We start from the raw sequence: 21,385 nt of genomic DNA on the forward strand, positions 1-21,385 counted from the left end.
AAAGAAAACTTGGGAGGTGAAATCTAGCATGGAAAAAAAAGTCAGATTACCAAGAGCTCTGAGCCTGGAATAAAAAAATTCAGGGTTTGAATCTCTGTTCTGCCACTTGCTAGCCTGGGAAAATCACTTTATTTCTTGGGGGGCTCAGTTTCCCCTTCGGTAAAACAAGGGAGATGATCTTGGTGGTTCCCCTGATCTCCAGCATCTTGGGATTCTACCGCTTCCTCTCCTGAGCCATCTCCAAATTCTCCCCTCCAAAAAAGACGACCTTGCCGGCATCACTCTCCAGGGAAATCTGGAAGGCAGAGCTGGTGATACCTTAGCTAAGTGCTTGGCTATTCCCCTCCCTCGATAGGCATCAGGGACTTCTGTGTGCTGCAGATCCACAATCCTCTTCCCCACATACTCGTAGAGCAGGACCGCTCGGTCATGACAACCTGGAGAGAGACACAAAGAGACAGAAATCAATGCAGAGGGTCAACTTTGACAGAGCCTTCACCTAACCACCTGTGACAGCAGAGATCTTAAAATCCAAAGGGGTTTACACACACACACACACACATTGCCCTTGGACTGTGCTCAGAACTACACAGGGCTGGGTGGGGGAATTTCTACAGATCCTCTCTCCAGAGCTGGCAGAGATCTGTCTTCACCGTAGAAACAACAAACACAAGTTTAGAATCAGAATGGAGTTCGGAGGTCATTTGTCCCACCCTCACTTTACAAATGAGAAGACTGAGGCCGAGGGAAGGTAAGTGATTTGCCCAACATCACTCAGGTGTAGTGGCGCTGTCAGGATTTGGACCTGGGCACTCTAACTCCAAATCAGCATTTTTCCCAGTGAGGCCGAACCAGAGACATTTAATCCAACAAGCATTGAGTACCTGCTATGGGTCTGGCATTGGGGATACAAAGACAAAAAAAAACCAAAAAACCAGAATAGTCCCTGCCCTCAAGAAGCTTATAGTCTATTGGGATGAAACAACACATACACAGATAATAGAAAAATCTATGTAAAGCAAATACAAAGTGTGTTTTGTTTTTTTTTTGCTAAGCGTCTGAACCAATGTTCCTTTCCCCTTGCCTTTACTTATTCCTTCTCATTCTTCCCCCCCTCCTTTCTTCTTTCTATGGCATCCCTAAATTTTTAGGGCCTTGGATTCTTCAACTCCTTTAATTCCAAGTCTTCATTGTGGCAAGAGGTTGAGGTCATGGTGTCAATAGACAATCACTTGATGAGCACCTGCTAAACCAGCTGGATGCCGTGCTATTCCTGGGGCACAATGACACAGTCCCTGCCCCACAAGGAGGTTACTTTGGTACCTTTGGGGCTCAGTTAGATTAACTGTGGCTTAGGGCTGGGAGCACTTAACAACGTGAGGGGAGTAGAACCTAATCTAAAGCAAGGAAGATTCTTGGAATCGTGCCGATGATGGGGAACAGGTGGAGAAGAGGGCAGAAGAGCTGGGTTTTCATCTTCATCTTAGGCAATCTGTTAAACTGTACTGCCTCAGCTGTCTCCTTGAGAAATCCGCAGACCGTCTCCCGGCCCCTCAAGCCTACCTCTCCATCCTGGGTGAGTACGAGGGAGAGGCTGTTTGTGTGAGAAGCGCTTCAAGTTCCCGGGAGAATAGCTCCGCAAATACCCAAGGAGGTATTTCCATGATAATTAAACTAAAACAAAACACTCTGGAAGAAAGTCATTATCTCCCATCACTGGGAAGGCAATAGCTCTCCATGGGGGCACAGAGCCCTTCCGACGGGGTGACATCTGGGAGGGTAGGGGGATGCCAAATGGTACATGAAGCAGAGCATGCTCCTCGAGTGGTTTAATACAGTACGTATGATGCAGAGAGATCAGAGAACACTCTGTGTCTACTCTGACAAAGCGCCTTTGTGAAGGAGATGGTACATCCCAGGCGGGAGGGATCGTGGCTTACATCTTAAAGTACATGAGAAAAACAGAAGTGAAGACTAGATTGCATTGTGTTATGGGCTGTTGGGGAGGGAAGCAAGACACATAGCACAATGCTCTGGTGGAGAAACAGGCTCCCTGAGAGAATAGGGAGTCTTCCCCAAGCCATTCCCTCCTTCCCAAACAGAAGAACTAAAACAAATGTACACTTTTTTTGGGGTGAGGGTGGGGGGTGGGGATGGAGGGGAGAAAGACCGGAGAGAGGCAGTTAGTTAACTGTAAGTATGAAAGGGAGTGTGGTAGGGTAGAAAGAACACTGGGTTTGGGACCAGAGGCCCTCAATTCCAATCCAAGCTCAGGTCCTTAGCTAACATTTATACACATCTGCAAAGCTCTCCACAAACCTGATCCTTGCAACAACCTTGGGAAGGAGGCGCTATTATCTCCATTTTACAGATGAGGAAACTGAGGCAGAGGTTACATGATTTTGCCTATAGTCACACAGCTAATAAGGGTCTGAGGCAGGATTTGCTCTCGGGTATTGCTGGTTGCAGATCCAGTACTCCATGCACTGTGCCTCTCTAGTGGGACCTTCATTAGGCAAGTCGCTTAACCTCTCTGGACCTCTCTTTCCTCATCTTTAAAATGAAAGAGGTTGGAGGATCTCCAAGACCCCTTTTCTACTGTAAACCTATGACTGTGCAGTCAGATGGCCCACCATCATGAATACAGAAGTTAATCAATCAACATTTATTACGTGGCTGCTGTTTGCCAGGAGGCAGCTAGGGTGGCTCAATGGATAGAGCACTGGGCCTGGAGTCAGGAAGACCCAAGTTCAAATTTGACCTCAGACGCTTACTAACTGTGTGACCCTTGGAAAGTCACAACCTCACAGTGAACCACTCCAGTATCTTTGTCAAGAAAAGGCCGCATGTGGTCACAAAGAATTGGATACGACTGAATGACAACTAATGTGCCAGGCACAGTGCTAAGTGCTGGGGATCCATAAAGCAGCAAAAGACAGCCCCTGCCCTCAAGGAGCTTCCAATCTAGTGGGAGAGTCAACATGCAAACAAATATATACAAAGCAAGCTATGTGAACAGGGTAAATAGGAAATCATTAACAGAGGGAAAACGTTAGAATTTATTGGGTTTGGGGAAGGCTTCCAGTAAAAGATGGGATTTTAGTGTGGCACACAAAGGAAGCCAGAGAGGGAGGAAGGAGGAGGAGGGATATTCCAGGCATGGGGGGTAGCTGGAGAAAATGCCTGGAGCTGAGAGATGAATGGTCTTGTTCATGGAACAGCCAGAAGGCCAGTGTCACTGGATCAAAGAGTATATAGCCAAGCTCCAACATCAACTTCCTCAGAGTGCCTTAGCTTTTCTCCATCTATAACCTGGACCTAACAACCCCGCCACCCAAAACTAAAGTAACAAGAGTGCTTACCAAAAATTCATGTCTTCAGATGGCCAAACCTCTTTATACACATTCCCTTCCTGGAACTAAGGAGTATGAAGGCTCATACAAACCGTACGGTAGCAATTTGCCGGCATTGTTTGCTGGTGGCTCATCATGACAGCTATAGAAATCAGGCAGCAAAGATTCTGGGAAGAAGACCAGCCAGGAGGAAGTCAGAGCAGGATGGTGAGTGGGGAAAGAGCCCCCAAGAGACCCTGTAGATAGAGCAGCTTGAGATTTGGAGGACCAGGATACTGGCAGAGGGTCAAAGGTTCTGTCCTTCAACAAGCATTTAAAAGTCTACTACATGCCAGGCTTGGGGCTGAGGATATACAGACGAAAACGAAGTTATCTGCCCTCAGAGAGTTTGTATTCTTTCTAATGCTTCCCAATAAAAACGGAGGTAATGAGTGAGTGGTTAAAGGTGAGCAGAGGGAAAGTCTGTAATGAAACCACTTCAAAAATCAGGTACAATGACGTAGGTTCATCACAGATCAGGGGATTCTGTGTGTCGTGGAACCCTTGGCAGTCTGGTGAAGCCTATGGACCTTTTCTCAGAATAATGTTTTGTTTTGTTTTTTAAAGATTAGGTCTTTAAAACTATGCTAGATTTAAAAGCGGGTGGCTGCCTTGATCCCACACTGATTGCCACTGTAGCTTAGACCCTCTGCAGCTCTATTTCCCACCTGTACCACTTTGACCCTCCTTAGGCAACCTGGCAGCCCCCTACTTCTGGGATTCAACAAATTAATGCTGAACTTAGTGGGATGCCCAATTGGCCCAGACCACTGCAGCTTAGAACTCCTGAGCTCAAGAGATCTGCTAGCCTCAGTCTCCCTTGTATTAGGAATTAAAGGCCTGTGGCCATAATGATGCCCAGTAGAATGAGGTTTTTAAATGCATAAGATAAAAATGGTTTACAAAAGAAACAAATTATACTGAAGTACAGTTACTAAAATAATAAAAAAAACCCAAATACACACTTTACATGTATAATCAGGATCATACTGCTTGCCTTCTCAATGGGTGGGGAAGGGGAGGGAGGGAATTTGGAACTCAAGATTTTAAAAAATGAATGTTAAATTCTTACAAATGTAATTGGCAAGTATTTAATAAATAAAGCTATATTTAAAGACCAAACAAGTTCACAGACTCCAGGCTAAGGACCCTTGACCACAGAGCCTTCCTTGTGCATTGCAAAGCAAACCTCATTTTAAGCCAATCCATGTTTATGGGAGATGGGAGGTCTGTTTTGCAGGAATTTTCTTTGTCTTAGATGAGTTAATTCCTTGAATAGATTTCAAATCTCACTCTAAAAAGCCTCCTTGGGGTGTGGAGGTGACTCTAGCCTCTCAAGGGCTCTTTCAGCAGAGTGCAAACTTTGGGCGAGGCCTGCCAGGATGAAAAGGTTTCTAATCCAGGATAGGTGAAGGTAGGTCATACCACCTGAGGGCCTGCAGACAGAGCCTTTCATCCCCAGGCTGGATGCAGGATGATTTTTCTGCCCCCTGCGACCCTTGAAAACCATTCTACTAAGTTACAGAGGAGCTGTAATCTGCGCTGGTGGAGAGCATACCTACACTGACAAAATCATGGGAGCTCTGAAGGAAATATTTAAAATTTTATTTTATATAGGTACTCCCCCCCCACTAAAGTCTGTGAATTCAAATCCTCTTTTCCTAATCAGAAGATTATAGGATCATGATTTTAGAGCCGCAAGGGACCTAAATTAGCACCAAGCTTAATGTCTGTTTCACAGATAAGAAAAACTGCAGCCCAGAAAAGCTAGATGGCTTAAGAAAGTCAAGGTCAAACAAAGTCAGGCTGTTAAATTTTTGGTGTGAGCATTTACACCTTGGAAATCAGGAAACCCTACTGATCAGGGCTTGATTTGCTGTTTTGTTGACTGTCTAGACTTAAGAAAACATGGAGAAACATGTCAATCATCAGGGGACATGGACTGACAGCATGATTCTGATTCTTGCTATTTGTGTGACTTTGGGCAAATCCCTTCTTCCTCCCCAGGCCTTCTCTGTAAAACAAGAGGGTGGTAGGAGATGACCTCCCAGCTCTAAATCTATGACTCTGGGAGAACAGGTTCCTCTACCCTGTGAAGATAATTAAAGGAACTGGGGATGTTTCACCTGGAGAAGAGAAGATTAAAGGTGAGGGTGGGGAACAATAGCATAGGAAAGGCTGCCACATTGAAATGGTGACAGATCCAAGAGACACTAAGGAGGCAGAATTAACATTTTTAATTTAACTGGCTGTGGGGAATCAAGATGGAGGGAAGAGTCACAGAGAAGTCCAGGGCTGTGAACCTGGGACACTAGAAAGATGGAAGGTAGTGATCTGAAGAGAAATAGGAAAGTATGAAGGAAAGGTAAAGTCTGAGGAGGGTACGGGGTTGGGAGGTGTAGGTGGGAGCGGGGAGAAAAGATAATGAATTCCATTCTGGACATGCTGAATTTGAGATGCTGATGGGAATACTAGAGATGAAGGCAGTTTGATGGTGCTCCTGAGAAGGGTTAAGGCTAGATATAAGAATAGTAACAGTTACAGCTAGAATTTATATAGCACCTACGAACGTTGGAGGTCCTATCTGAACTCAGGTCTTCCTGACTCCAGGCTCTCTGCCCTCTATCCACTGAGCCACCTAGCTGCCATGTACATAATTACCTACCTACCTACATACAAACAGTTAAGGGCTGTTACGGGGTCCCCTAAACTTGTCTTTTTGAGTTGTCATATTTTCCAGAAACACTGAACCCAGAGCATGAAGGAGGGCCTTGCATGTGTCAAGGATCAAGCACCCCCATTAGCACCCCCACAGCTGGCATAATTTGTTGTTTGCATCCCAAACTGGACTCCCTGTGTGTCCTTGGGAGTCAAGACAGGCACCAGCCACTCTGTGCCAGGCTGGGAAATTTGCTTGTGCAGCTGGGACCCTGTATATATGCAGACCATCCTGTCTTTATAGTCTAGCAGCTCCCAAGGGAAAAGAATGAGGCTTTTGCCATCACCTAGCTCCTCCCTTTCAGGAGAGATTTTCCACGCCTTTACTGCACCTTTCTCCAGCCTATGCAATGCCCCTTCCTGGTATCTCCTCCTTCCTTTGTCCTGCTGTCATAAATATGCAAACACCTGTATGGATTGTGAACTCTGGGTTCCACATGCATGTTCATTTCCCTTGTAATAAACCTGGTTTTCACATAAATCTCATGATATGACTGCCTGTTTGACAATACACATGCTGCATATATATGACCTCCTTTCCAGCTCTAAGAGTACACGCACACACACATTCCCATGTATATATGTACGCATAGATACACATATATACAGATCTGTTTTGTCTGCTTTGATCATAATAAGATCCATGGAGACTAGCCACATCAACGAGAAAATGTAGGGGAAAAGAAAGAAGAGGGTCCAGAATTGAGACTTGGGAAAGAAGTCTGATCAGTGGGTGGAAGATAGATGATGATCCAGCACGAGATCGAAAGCAACTGGGGTCAGACGGGCAGCAGGAAGACCAGGGCAGAGGTTGAAGCCAAGAGAGGTCTGAAGCCCAGAGATGAGAAAGAATCCAGCAGGAGGGGCTGGGATACAGCACCAAAAGTTGTAGAAATGTTAAACAAGATGGAATTGGAGAAAAGGCCATTGAACTCAGCAGTCAAGATGTTATTGGTAACCTGGGTGAGAACAGTTTTGGTCAAGAGGTGAGATTGGAAGCCTGACTGTAAGGGGTGATGAATCGAGTAGGGAGATAAGAAAATGGAAGTTAACAAGTGTATAAGACCAAATTTGTCTAGGAGGTGGGCTGCAAAAAGGTGAACAATTCAGTACTGGACAGTAACCCAAGGGGATGGAAGAGTTAAATGAAGGCAAAGGTGGGGGAGTCCCAAGCTGTACATAACAGAGATCCGCAGCCTCAGGTACAATCTTGTTCTGTTTTACTATGTTGATGCAAATGCCCATTCTGTTTGTTAGGTTCAGAATAAAAATGTCAATTCTTTAAAAAAAAAATAAATAAAAGCATGGGGGAGGACCTTTACATGTCTGTAGGAAGCAGGGACAAAACAGTGACACCAGAAGATACTGAGGAGAGCAGAAGGAGGATGTATTCGCTCGCTGATCAGGCCAGCTACAGAGCAAGTACAAAGGGGTGTCAAATTCACAAGCCCCTAAAACTCCAGAGTGTGATGTGAACCAAGTCAAAACAGAACTGCGAAGTGTTTAACAAAATAGATAAAAATATGACACACCGTTAATGGGTGGTTTTTTAAGTCAATGTGCAGCCCATGGGGATCCACTTCTATTTGAGTTTGATACCAGTTGACCACAACAGGAATGATGGATAGTGCATCAAATAAGGAGTCAGCAAAACCTGGTTCAAATCTCACCTTGAACCTTTACTAGCCCCATGAGTCTGAGCAAGTCATAAGACTTCTGGGTATTTGTTTCCTCTAGAAGTCAATAAACAACAAGCATTTGTTAAGTACTAACAGGGTGCTGGGCATTGTGCTAAACACGGGGAATATAAATAAAGCTGAAAGGACAATCCCTGCTTACCTTCTAACGGAGGAAGACAACACAGAGAAAGGGGAGGGACAGGAAAAGGTGGGCAGCTAGGAGGCACAGCGGACGGAGCACTGGGCTTGGGATTGGGAAGACATCTTCCCGAGTTCACATCTATCCTCTGACGCTAAGAACTCTGGATGGAACTGATTGTGTGACATAGGAGATACTGACATAGGACCGCTCAGTATGGCATGCCCTCATCAGAGAAGGTGCTGTGCTCTATGAGCAAAGCAGAATTTGAAGTGGCTCAAAAAACAAAAACAAAAACAAAAAAAACCCCAAAACCCCAACAAAAACAAAATTGTGATGCACAAATTTAAAGAATCCACCCCAAATGTACACACCAACTATTTGTGCCCGACCTGCAGTAGAACATTCCAAGCTTGTATTGGTCTGATCAGCCACACTGTAACTTGACTCTAACACAGTGACATCACTTTGGTCCTCTTCAAGAATAAAGGACAGCAACCAGCTCTGTGACCCTGAGCGAGTCACTTACCTTTGCCTGCCTCAGTTTCCTCATCTGTAAAGTGAGCTGGAGAAGGAAATGGCAAACCTCTCCAGTGGTTTGAATCCCTTGAAGTGGTTATGAATTTAAATTCACACTATGTGAAGTTTTAATTATGTAAAATGTGGTAATCGAGTCTAGCCCAACGGAAATATGAAGTGCAAACTGTAATGATGGAACCACTTCAGAGGATTCATTGTTCGCACTAATACAGAAGTTCTAGAGCAGCGCTGTCCAAACCCCATATGGGGGCTGCATGAATGAATACGAGGGTCCTGAAAAATCTGTAACAGTAAAAGGCTTCTGAATGTACAAGGGCCAAAAATTAATTCAAAATCATATGCGTAATGAACCCAAGGTGCTTCTGGCGGTGCTTTTCTGTGTTGCATCACACGACTTCACTGCAGCTTTTGTTCTGAACACACAGCATGCCATCACACCGTGCAACGCCAGTGAACTCGGCCAGAGATACCTCTCAGCTCTGATTTGGGACTACTGTATGTCATGAATTTCTGTGTTTTACTGTCTGTCCATGCAAAATTGTTAAATGAACTTTGGTTTAGGATTAGGACAGAACTTCCAACAACTTCTGAAATGGCCCTAAACACACTTCTGCCATTTTGTACTACGTATTTATGCGAATTGGTGTTCTCAGTATTGGTGATTATAAAAACAAAACACCAACCAATTCTAAAAAACACTGAAGATGCTCTACGTCCTGCAGTATCAACTATTCTGCCAAGATTTAATTCTTTATGTAAAAATAAACAAGCATACCCATCTCATTAGTAGGCAAATTTGTTTTCGTCTTTAATAAATGGTAAAATTATATGTATACCAAAGAATTGTTTTAAAATAAATTTCTTTAAGATTTATTATCAGTATATGTTTGATTCGTATACCTATTTTATAGCCAGGGTCTCATCAAATTTTCTCGAGTGAAAAGGGGTCACGAGCAGAAAAAGTTTAACAAGGCCTGTTCTAGAGCATCAAGGCAGAAGATTATGAGGCAGACACTGAACTTCTTACAGTAAGAGGAAGAGTAACCTAGAACTTGGGAAGTTGATTGGGACAGGGTTGAATTGGACAGGGTGACATAGAGAGATAGAATGAACCTCAGAGCAGGAGTGAGGATGGCAAAGGGGCAGTCTGGATACGGCAGAGAAGATCAAGAAGCCTGCTTTTTCTTCTTCATTCTCCAGTCTCAGCGTGTTGGGAACAGCCCTGGAGAGTGTGGCCAAGAACTCAGGGTCTCCCGGAGGGAGCCAGGTTTCCATAAAGTGCGAGATGGAAAGCATGGGAGGAAAGGAGGCCATAGTATGAAGGGAAGGTCCAGAGAGCACAGTGGAAGGGGTGAGCAGTGGAGTACGTGGATTGGGGAGGTATAAGGATGAAGTGCGTGGGCAGGAAACAACAGGGGAGGGTTGCTATTTCTGTGGTTCAGCACATGATGACTGAATTACAGGGATCAGAGGAAGACTCAGGAATTTGCTAGCCCTTGAATTAGTGAAATACTAATTGACTAGGCCTCTCAGACTCTAGGGTCTTGTTATGACAGATTACTGTCATTCAGTCTTTTTTCAGTCAGGGCTGACCCCATTGGGGTTTTCTTCAGGAAAGATACTGTCATTTCTTTCTCCGGCAAATAGGGTGAATTGACTCTCCCAGGGTCACCCACCTAGGAAACGCGGGAGGCCAGATTTGAACTCAGGAAGATGAGTCTGCTGCTGGCCCTGTTATTATACTCAAACATTAAGGATGGGTGTGGAGACAGCAAAGAGAGTGGATCAGGCACTGGGATGACGCCTTCTGTCTCTTGATGGGTGCCGATGCCAGAGGCCCTGGTCCTGGACTCTCATCACTGAGAGACCTCACGTCTGAGCCCTAGATGGCTCCGGAGGACTGAGGCATGACTGCTTAGTTCAGATGGAACAATGAAGCAGGGCAAGGGAACAAGCCTTTATTAAGCACTTTATTATCTCATTCAATGCTCACAACAGCGCTGGGTGCCATTATCATCAGCTCCATCTCATGGTTGAGGAAATTGAGGCCGAGAGAATTTAAGTGACCTGCTAGAAAGCAAGGAGGCCTTTGTTTTCAGTCCCTGGGAAGGGTCTGGGCTAAAGCCCAGGTTCCATCCGCCACTGACTGAAAAGACACAGAGGCTGGAGCTTTGAGGTCGGCTACCATGATTTGGGGCCGCTAGGTGGTGCCGTAGTGCATAAAGGGCCAGGCCTGGAGTCAGGAAGACTCATCTTCCTGAGTTCAAATCCAGCCTCAGACACTTAATAGCTGTGTGACCCTGGACAAGTCACTTAACTGTTTGCCGCAGTTTCCTCCTCCGTAAAATGAGCTGGAGAAGGAAATGGCAAACCACTCCAGTATCTCTGCCAAGAAAACCCCCAACCAGGAGTTGCCAACTCAATGATTAGGTGCTGGTCCAGCCTGGCTAACACAGAGCCAACTCTGAACCTATAGTTTTACAAATAACCAACATTCTCTCCAGAGACCTTGTGCTTTTTAACACTGGCTTTTCCCCCATGTCTGCAATGCACTTCCCTTCATCTTCTGGAATCCCTAGCTCCCTTCAAAACGCAGCTCAAATGATGCCTCCTTGTAGAAGGCTGTTCCTGACCCAGCGCCAACCAGCCCTCAGGTGTTTAGTGTACTCTTCCCCACTGGAAAATTATCTTGTTTTCATTTGGTATGTGCTTATACATGTCGTCTCCCGTCAGAACAGGAGCTCCTAGAGGGCCCTTTGTCTCTGTCTCCCCAACACAGTGCCTGGCACGTAGCAATCAACACTGACGGTCAAGTAACACCGCCCTGACCAATCATTCCATCACAACCTCGTTCAGTCACCACAATCACTCATTATTTTTTTTTAAGAGGCAACTGGGGTTAAGTGACTTACCCAGGGTCATGAAGCTAGTAAGTGAATGAGGCTGAATTTGAACTCAGGTCCTTCTGACTCAGGACTACCCCCATCACTAGAACCAAAATCTCACTTGAACAATGGGAAACCTCAATGTCTCATCATTTGGCCAAATGCCCACTGATAACTGCTCCTATCAAATCCTTGCAGCCTATAACCTCATTTTATCTAACATCTTATTTTTGTGGAACCAATTAATGATTTGAGGTAAGCTATTCGTGTTTATGTGGTAATAATAATACCACCTCAAATTTCTTTCTATAATGCTGTAGGGCTTATAAAGCGCTTTTTAAAATAATATATATTTTTTCCAATTACATGTGAAAACAATTTTTAACATTCTTTTTTTTAAATATTGAGTTTCAAATTATCTCCCTCTCCCCTCCCTAAGTTGGCAAGCAATTTGATATAGATTATCCATTTGGAGTCATATAAAACATATTTCCATATTGGTCATGTTATGAAAGAAAACAGACCAACCCTTCCCCCCACAAAAAAAAAGAAAAAAAGAAAGTGAAAAAAAAAGTACGCTTTGATCTGCATTCAGACTCCATCAGTTCTTTCTTTCTCTGGAGGTGGATGGCATTTTTCATCACGAGTCCTTATAAAGCACTTTCTTTACAAAAACCCGGTGAGGTGGGGCATATAAGTATTATTGGCCTCATATTATAGATGAAGAAGCTGAGCTTGAGAGAAGTAATGATCGGTCCAGGGTCAAGCAGCCAATAAGCATTTACTGTTAATCTTTAGTCTAAGAAGCCGACTCTTCCCTCGCTATGTGACGATGTTCTTTCCTCCTGCCTGGTTAACTTCCCTCTGCACCTCCGCTTCAGACCCTTCCCTGGAATACTCCTCCACCCTCACCCCCACCCCCGGCCATGTCAGGAAACTCCTATACCTGGATCACTCCCAAGCAGAAATGTCCAGTTTTCTGGCCAATTGATGTCTCCCTGGCCTGTGACCTCTTCCCATAAAAGACCTTAATGGCTTTAATGGGGAAAAAAAATTAGCCGAGTCTCCAGAAGCAATGACCCCCAAACTCACTGAGCTTCTCTAAAACATAAACCCAGGATCCTAAACCACTGCGGCCTCTCTCTTCTTGCATGGCCTTGCCATTGTCCCACAGGCTTCCTGGTAACATGTCCGATTGCACCCCTTCCCAGATCTCCTTGGGGGGTGCCGGTCTAGGCCCCGGCATGGAGGGAGAAAGTGAGCTACCCTCACTTGGAGGCGTCAGCGCTAGTCCCAGCATGGTGAGCTCACTGGGCTGCCCTGGTGGTCTTCTCTTTTCCCTTTTATCTCGTACTCCCTCACACGTCTCCACATGACCTTCCCTTTAGGAGCCTTCCTTTAAATACGCCAAATAAAAGGATTTAACCGCTTTTGGCCCTGACTAGCTCATTGAATTCTGATGCTCCATTTTGTCCCAGCAACAAACTTTTGACAGTGTTGGAGGCAAGATCTGAACCCAGGCCTTATCTACGTCCAACACCCTTTTTCTCCTATACCCCATTGCCTCTGTTTGGTGGTTCGGTTTGTCAGCCTGTAAACTGGTTTATTTTTGTATCTGAATCTGGACACGGATCAACCGTGAGGGGGCTGTTGGGAAAACATGCACTTTGAGTGGTTTTCCCGGTAAGGGGGACGGTTTTCTATAGGGTCATCTAGACATCTGTGTGATGAACAACCCACAATTCCAAGGAGGAGGCCTGGGATGATCAGGGATAGCCGGACCATGAAGAAATCAAGCCCAAGACTTCCGCTCACCAAACCCTCCTAGTTAAGCACCGTGGCACCACAGCCTGCAGTAAGGCATGGTGGATAAAACAGTGGACTTGGGCATCAGGAAGACCTGATTTCAAAACCCCCTTTACCAGCTGTGTGACCCCAGGCAAGTCATTAAGTTCTCAGCCTGTTACCTCATCTGTAAAATAAAGATCACAGCGTTGTTGTGAGGGCCAAATGAAATACTTCATGGTAACGCAATTATGTTAAGATTACGGGAGGGGAAAAGAGGAAGGGAACAAGCACCTACTATGTGCTAGGCACTGGACTATTATTATAATATATATTGTCATACACATTATATGCTATACATATTCCTCATTCAACTGATTTGACAGGAACCTCGATCTAGAGAGGGAAGAGCACAGAGAACAATTATTCCAACCCCTTCATTTTATAGATGAGCCAAGACTCAGTGTTGCCGAGCTAGATTTCAATGCAGTTGAGAAATATTTAATGAAATAAATAAGAATAGGACAGAACCTAGCTAATGCTAATTATATGGTTTTTCTAAGTCAGTATGTGGCCCGAGGGGATCCTTATATACAGTTCTATTTGAGATTGGTTAGGCGACCCCCCCCAGGGTCACACGGGCAGTACATAAACAACCCGAATCAAGATGTAAACCCAGCTAGGTCCTCTGACTTCAAAGCCAATCTTCTTTTCACTGTGGTATGCAGCCTCTTTGCAAGCCTTAAGTATCACATAAAATGAGAGCTATTAGAAATGGAAGGGGGGCAGCTAGGTGGCACAGAGCACTGGCTGTGGAGTCAGAAGGACCCCAGTTCAAATCCAGCCTCGACAATTACTGTGTGACCCTAGGAAAGTCACTTAACCCCAATTGCCCCCCCCCATTCATAAATGAATGAACAAATAAATAAATGGAAGAGTTCTTAAGAGATCATCTGGTGGGGCGGGGGGGGGGGTCTTAACCAGGGGTCCATGAATCTGTTGTTGTTTATTTTTTTAAAAATATTTTCCTAACTATTTCAAAAGAATTGATTTCCTCTGTAAATCTTATCTACTTTATGCATTAAAAAACATGATGGTGAGGAGGGGTCTGTAGATTTCACCAGACAGAGAGCCCAAGGGGTCCATGACACAAAAAAGGTTAAGTGCCCATGGCCTAAGTCCAGCTTCTTTACTTTAGAGATGAAGTGGAAGCCCAGAAAGGAAGAGTAATTTGTCTAAGGACACAAAGCCGGTTAGTGCCAGAGCTGGAATTAAAATCAGGAATTTGTTTTTGTTTTTAAATTTCAAGTTCAGGGCAGTCTCCAGTCCATTCCATTGCCTGCCTTTCAGTCCGGGAAAGCCTGAAGGAAACCAGTCTGTGGCCAGAGGCTCCATCCTTTTCAACTCCTCTATTTGGTCTTGTTCCTCCAAGGCCTTTCAGAATCCCCATTTAACAGAACTGGGGAAAGATGACACTGAAGACCCCAGCAAACTTTCATAGTTTGTTACATCCAGTCACAAGGTCCCTCTCCCTTCTCAGCGACAACATCCTAAAATTTTAAGTGCTGGTCCTTGCTGCCTCTTAGCCATCCCAGCAGGTGGCAAAGTTCTTTTAAAAAAGAGAGGCCATGTGAGGACAGGCCAGGAACTACAGAGCAGAACAGTACGGAGCCTTTTAAAGAGGCAAGCTCTTTCGTGGTGGCCAAGAACTGGAAATTGAGGGGATGCCCATCAATTGAGGAATGGCTGAACAAGTTGCGGTGTATGAATGTAATGGAATACCATTGGGCTATAAGAAATGATGAACAGGCCGACTTCAGAAAAACCTGGAAAGACTTACGTGAACTGATGCTGAGTGAGGGGAGCAGGACCAGGAGAACACAGTAACAGTAATATTGTGTGATGACTGACTTTGATGGACTCTTCTCAGCAATGCAAGAATCTAAGACAATTCCAAAAGACTCAGGATGGAAAATGCTGTCCACATCCAGAGAAAGAACTACGGAGTGTGAATGCAGATTGAAGCACAGTATTCTCTCTCTCTCTCTCTCAGTTTCTTTCTCATGGTTTTCCCCTTTGGTTCAAATTCTTCTTTATAACAGGACTAATGTGGAAAGGTGTTTAATGTGATTGTATACGTATGGCCTATATCAGATTGCATGTTATCTTGGGGAGGGGGAGAAAAAATTTAAAACTCAAAATCTTATAAAAGTAAATGTTGAAAACTAAAAATAATTTTTTTAAAAAATGAAAAAAATAATAAAGAGACAAGCTCCCCAAAACTAGCTCTAAGGGCTGACTCATAGACTTTTGTGGGTTGAAAGGCACCCCTCTGAGGTAGATCATCTAAGCTCCAACCCTTTGTTGTTCAGTGTTTTTCCCCTCTTGTGTCTGACTCTTTGTGACTCCATCTGAGGTTTTCTTGGCAGAGGTACTAGAATGGTTTGCCATTTCCTTCTCCAGGTCACTTTACAGATGAGGAAACTGAGGCAAACAGGGTGAAGTGCCTTGCCCAAGGTCACATAGCTCATTAGTGTCTAGGGCCAGATTTGAACTCAGGAAAATGACTCCAGGCCTGGCGTTCTATCTACTGCACCATGAGCTCTAAGTTCAAACCCTACCCAATGTATAACTTCCATCCCACATCTTGGACAAGTTGTCTGTCAGTTTCTGCTTCAATGGCTGGCTCTCCTCACAGAGACTCACATAAGACGACAGTCGCCCTCACTGCTGGACCCCTCTCACTGTTAGGAAATTCTTCCTCGGGCTGAGCCCAAACCCACTCCTACACCTCGCATGCATGCAAGGCCCGCTCCTGCCCTCTGGGGCCAAGCAGAAGTCTATGCCTTGCACCTAACACGACAACCACCACAGTGGCTTCTCTTTGCCAAGAGACATCCTCTAACTGCTTCAACTCACTGGACATAGCATCCAATCTCCTCAGCATGCAGGTTGCCCTCCTAGCCTAGGACCCAGCCTCTCAATGCCTTTACTGAAATGTGGCCCCAGAAACTGAACACAATGCTCCAGATTACGGACTCCCCAGGGCACATTGGGAATATCAGCTCTCTTGACTCTCTGCATTGCCTTTAATGCAGCCTAATAACCCATTGCCAAGAGGCACTGGGGGATGGTAGAGGATCGGGCATGAAGCCGGGAAGACCCGTGTTCAAGTCCTGATTCTGACTCAGAATTGGCTGATCTTGGGTAACTCACTTAAGCTCTCTGTTTCCTCACCTGTAAAATGGGGGTCATAATACCATCTACTTCCCCACGTTGTTGTGAGGCTCACAATGAAACAACAATTGTAAAGCGCTACAAGGGGCAGCTGGGTGGCACAGTGGGTAGTGCACTGGGCTTGGAGTCTGCAAGATTATCTTCGTGAGTTCAAATCTGGCCTCGCACACTTACCATCCATGTGACCCTGGGCAAGTCACTTCACCCTGTTTGCCTCAGTTTCCTCATCTGTAAATTGAGCTGGAGAAGGAAATGCCAAACCATTCTAGTATCTCTGTCGAGAAAAACCCAAAATGGGGTCACAGAGAGTCAGACGCAGCTCAAACAACTCAACAACAAAAACTACACATTGCCAATGTCGCTATCAGCATCTCCCTTACCGGATTATAAATTGCTAGAGAACAGGGACTGTATCATTTTCCCGTGGCTCCTAGCACAAGGTCTTATGCTTAATGGGCATGCCGAATGGAATAATTAATCAATGGAGACAGATTTGTCTTGGGCACCCATCTCCTCTTTTCCCTTTCCTGGCATCTTCCTATTTTTGGTTGACCTTCTTTTTAAGCTGAATGTTAAGCTAATCCCAGCTGCACTTTTAAGGTGCGTGACCTGGGGCAATTCATTTCGATTCTCTGAACCTCAGTTTCCTCAAGGTAGGGGAGGACTAGATTAGATGATCCCCAAAGGTCCCTTCCAACTTGGACGGCCTATGATTTGATGACGGGCGATGACACCGTGACTCTTGGCTGGGGGCCTGCCTACCTGTGGCCTTTCTTGTCCTACGGAGTAGGCAGACACTCATTTGCAAGGCCAGACCTTGGTCCAGGCTGATACTAGGAGCAGCGGGTGGAGACCAAAGAAGTGGAGAGACTAGTCCTTAGAGGAAGGTGTTTGGTAGCTGGGACTGGGCAAAGAAGAACACTGCCATAGTTCAAATTGGGGGGAAGACTGGAGTCTTTTAGTGATAGCAAGCTTAAGATGAGTCAAGGCTATTACATAAAAGCCAACAAGTTAATGAGATCACAAGGACTTGACTTAAATAATGTAGGGATATGACTAAGATTAGACCTGTGATTTCATGGAGACGGGGAATTCCTAAGTGAGGAAACTCTCTCTACCAACTGCAGGCTGGCAACTTGTGGTCCCAGAGAGTTGCCTAGAATGCTGAGAGAGGTTAAGTGATTTACCTGGGGTCATATAGACAGTGTCTGTTAGAGCTAGGATTTGAACCCAGGTCTAACTTACAGTTGGCAAGCATCTACAACAGGATCTGAACCCAGGATTTAATGACCCTAAGTCCAGCACTACCCACTATATTATAATGATCTCCTGGAGATAAGAGTCTCCAATGACAACTTTCTATCCAAACTGTCCTATTCTCTCATTCACACGAAGTTTACTCTATCCTTATTGGTGACCTTCGAGTCCCCTAACTCATCCCTAGTCTCCATCTTGTCTCATTGCCTCCATACCCATCCTTGACCTCCGCGGTCAAGGCCTCACTGTCCATTAACCACTACCACAGAATTGATGTCATGACCCTGCCAACTTCCTCCATTACTGCCTGTCAAATCCTCACCCCTAAGCGATCCCTACACGGCTTTTTCCACCTGGACTTCCATTTCAACATGCCCCAAACTGAGCTAATTCAGGAACTTTCCCCCTAAACCTGTTCTTCCTTCAGCCTTCACTATTCTGTTGGTGGCACCACCATTCACGGGCTTATTCACATATTTGTAACTCTGGGGCTTTCGTAGACCTTCTCTTCTCCTTCACCTACCATATTCAATCAGTTACCAAGTCCCGTAATTCCGGCTCTTGAATTTATTCCCACCTTTTAATGCCCACTGCACCTTCTTCACCCCCAAGTACAAGCCTTCATCACCACCCACCTGGACCAGAATGTAACAGGCATTTTACTCACCCACGACTTCACACGATCAGGGTTCAAATCGTGGGTGGTCATTTGCTTTATCTGGCTCATTTGCCTGAACCCCATTTGAGACTGGGGCCTTCTAAATCACGCTGGTCTAGTTATTTAGCTGTGTACTATAATAAAGGTCCCCAGGGAAAAGACAGCATCGAATAAGGAAAACATTTCATCAGTACAAACAGTAAGGAAACTATTCTTTCTCTCTCTCTCTCTCTCTCTCTCTCTCTCACAATCTCATTTTCCCCTTGAGAAAAGCTCCTTTGACACTCACAGTTCCAACATGGTGGCAGTGGTGGGTATATGGATAGGCTGCACAATACAGCCAAGCTTTGCTGTTCCTGCTCAAAAGCCGATCCGATCAGTAACCCTCGTTCGTTTGCTTTTCATCTCTACACACTTCTCAGCTTGGCTGGCCTTGGGTACTCTTCAGGACCCTGATCAGCTCCGGTCTGTCTCTCTTTTTTAACCGCTATTCTGCCCCCCCACCCCTTCTCTTCTCTTCTCACCTTCCCTTCCCCCCCCATCCCCCACTCCCACCCCAGCAGAGACAGCCAAGATCCCTCTGCCTCACCCCAGGTATTATCCTATCATGACACAACGTATGACCCTGGGCAAGTCACTTAGCCTCTGCTCACCTCGGTTTCCCTATCTGTATATGAGGATAATAGCTCCCACCTCCCAGGGTGGTTTTGAGGATCAGATGAGATAATACTTGCAAAGCACTTAGCACAGAGCCTAGGCACACAGTAAGCACTATATAAATGTGAATTATTATCATTCCTCCCTCTAATCCATCCTTTTTAAAATTACGTAATTTATTTTTAGTTTTCAACATTCAGTTCCACAAGCTTTGGAGTTTTACATTTTCTCCGCCTCCCTCCCTTGCCCCCTCCCCAAGAGGTGCAATCTGCTCATCCGTCTTTCTTACGGAGGCCAGAATAATTCCTGTTATGTGCAGACCCGACCTTTTCATTTCCTCTGCACAAAAACCTGGAGCGGTTCTCTAATACCCACAGAATACAGCTCAAACGAATCGTCCTGGTATTCCGAGCCCTCCACGAACCCGAGGCAACGCTACCTTTCCAGACATCTCACGCTATTCCCTTTAACAGGCAACGTGGAGTAGATGAAAGCAGGCTGGACCAGGGAGTCAGAGAGACGGGCTCCAACCTCGGCCCTTGTATCCTTAGGCGACTCTCTGGACTCTCTCTCCTCATTTGTAAAGTGAGAACAATTAATATCTGCAAGCGCTACCATACAGGGTATGCTATATGCTATTATCGTTAATTATTGCTACTACCAGCATACAGCCACCTAACATACATATATGTATCAGTATATACACTAGGATATATGATAACACAGTTACATATAAATATATAACATGAAATTATAAAATAATACGTTAATAGCGACATTAGCCTATAGCTATATAATGATTTGGTATTATGTTTGCTGTCGTTTTTTTTTAATACCCCCCAAAATATGGACAACACACTACCCTGCCCTGTTTGTTCACTCACAAGCTCCCAGCCTCTGTCTTGGCCCACCCTATTTCTTATTTCTGGAAGACTCGCCTCCCTACCCCTATACCTCTATTCATTCTTTAAACCCCACCTTAAATGCCACCTCTTTCAGGAAGCCTTCCCCGATTCTCCTCGGTTGGTAACAATCTTTAACCTCAGATTTCATTTTGTTTTCTACAGCCTAATGCAGCATGTCAAGTATGTGACAGCTCTCTGGGTCGGTGTCTTTATCCTTCTACTCGACTGTCAACTCCTGGAAGGCGGATACCACGTCGTAGCTAAGCTCTATACTTCATCCTGGCTCTAGTATACAGTAGGAGCTTAAAAAGTGCTTATTGTTAAAACATGGACAAAAAAAAATAACCTAAATTGCTTTCTCTGCTCCTGTCTGATTACAAGTGAATGCCTTGGAAATTAGTGAAGCAGGTGCGTCCCAGTGGTCATTACTTTTCAGCAGTTACCAAACTACCAGGCTACTGCAAAGGCTCTCCCCTAGGATATCAAAGATTTCATAAATACTAAATCCAGGGACTGTGCTATTCCCCTCATTCCTCACCAACCTCTGTGAATTCTGCTGCTGCTGCTGCTCATGCTTACCAATTAGATACTTATTCCATTTTTTTTTGAGGGGGGAAGGCAGGGCAATTAGGGTTAAGTGACTTGCCCAAAGTCACACAGCCAGTAAGTGGGTCAAGATTTGAACTCACGTCCTCCTGACTCCAGGGCCGTGCTCTATTCACTGCACCACCTAGCTGCCCCTACTTATTCCTTTCAATGGGCAACATACAGCAATTGGAAGCATGCTGGATTTGAAATCAGGAGAGACCTAGTTCAAATCCCAACTCCGACACCTAACTGGTTGTGCCACCTTGGGGCTCCTCTCTGAGGCTGATTCCTCACCTGTAAAGTGAGGATGGTAACATTTGCTTGACTACATGTATTGATTTAAAGAATCTTTTTTTCTTTGTTTTCTGGGGGTGGGGTTTAGAAAGAGAGGGATATAGGGAGAGGGTAACAAAAAAAAAAAAGAAAGAAAAGAGGGTCACTGAAACAAGGCACAGAAAAAAGCCAAAGAGAATCATAAACAAGTAAGCTTTCAAACCTGCATGTTGAATTCATTATATATCCAAAAAGAAAAAAAGCAAACCGTACACAAGAGACTCACAGGTTCATTTGTCATCTCCTTTTTCTGTTCTACTGTGTCTACAGAAATGACCGTTTTATTTAGCAAATTTGGAATAAAATAAACTTAGAAACCAAAGTTTGGATGCTGTTCACCGATCAGTTATGATTCCAGACTGGGAGGCAGAAAACGGGAATTTCACTTCACCCCACTTCCCCCACACACCCCAACTCACTGATTCTCTTGGATCTATTTTCTTTCTCTCTCTGGCCCTCAGTCTTCCTTCATCTGCAAAATGGGCTGACTTTGACCTACGGCAGTCAGGCACACCAGCTGAGAAACTGAGCTTCTTGGAGGAAAGGTACAGGAGAAATCCAAGCTGTCCAACTGTGTCACTGTCTGACAAGGGTCTCTTTCAGAATCAAAGT

The 21,385-nt window shown here is 45.0% G+C and overlaps 1 protein-coding gene across 1 annotated transcript in view; it reads right to left on the bottom strand.

Moving 5' to 3' along the window:
* Positions 1 to 21,385, bottom strand: part of NATD1 (N-acetyltransferase domain containing 1) — a 54,412-nt gene that overhangs the window by 14,773 nt on the left and 18,254 nt on the right. The window contains exon 2 of the mRNA XM_036751289.1: positions 319 to 437. Within this exon, the coding sequence (XP_036607184.1) occupies positions 319 to 437 (119 nt within the window). The remainder of the gene's footprint in view (positions 1 to 318; positions 438 to 21,385) is intronic.

The sequence above is a fragment of the Trichosurus vulpecula genome, chromosome 1 (genome assembly GCF_011100635.1).
Source record: "Trichosurus vulpecula isolate mTriVul1 chromosome 1, mTriVul1.pri, whole genome shotgun sequence".
NCBI classification, from domain to species: domain Eukaryota; kingdom Metazoa; phylum Chordata; class Mammalia; order Diprotodontia; family Phalangeridae; genus Trichosurus; species Trichosurus vulpecula.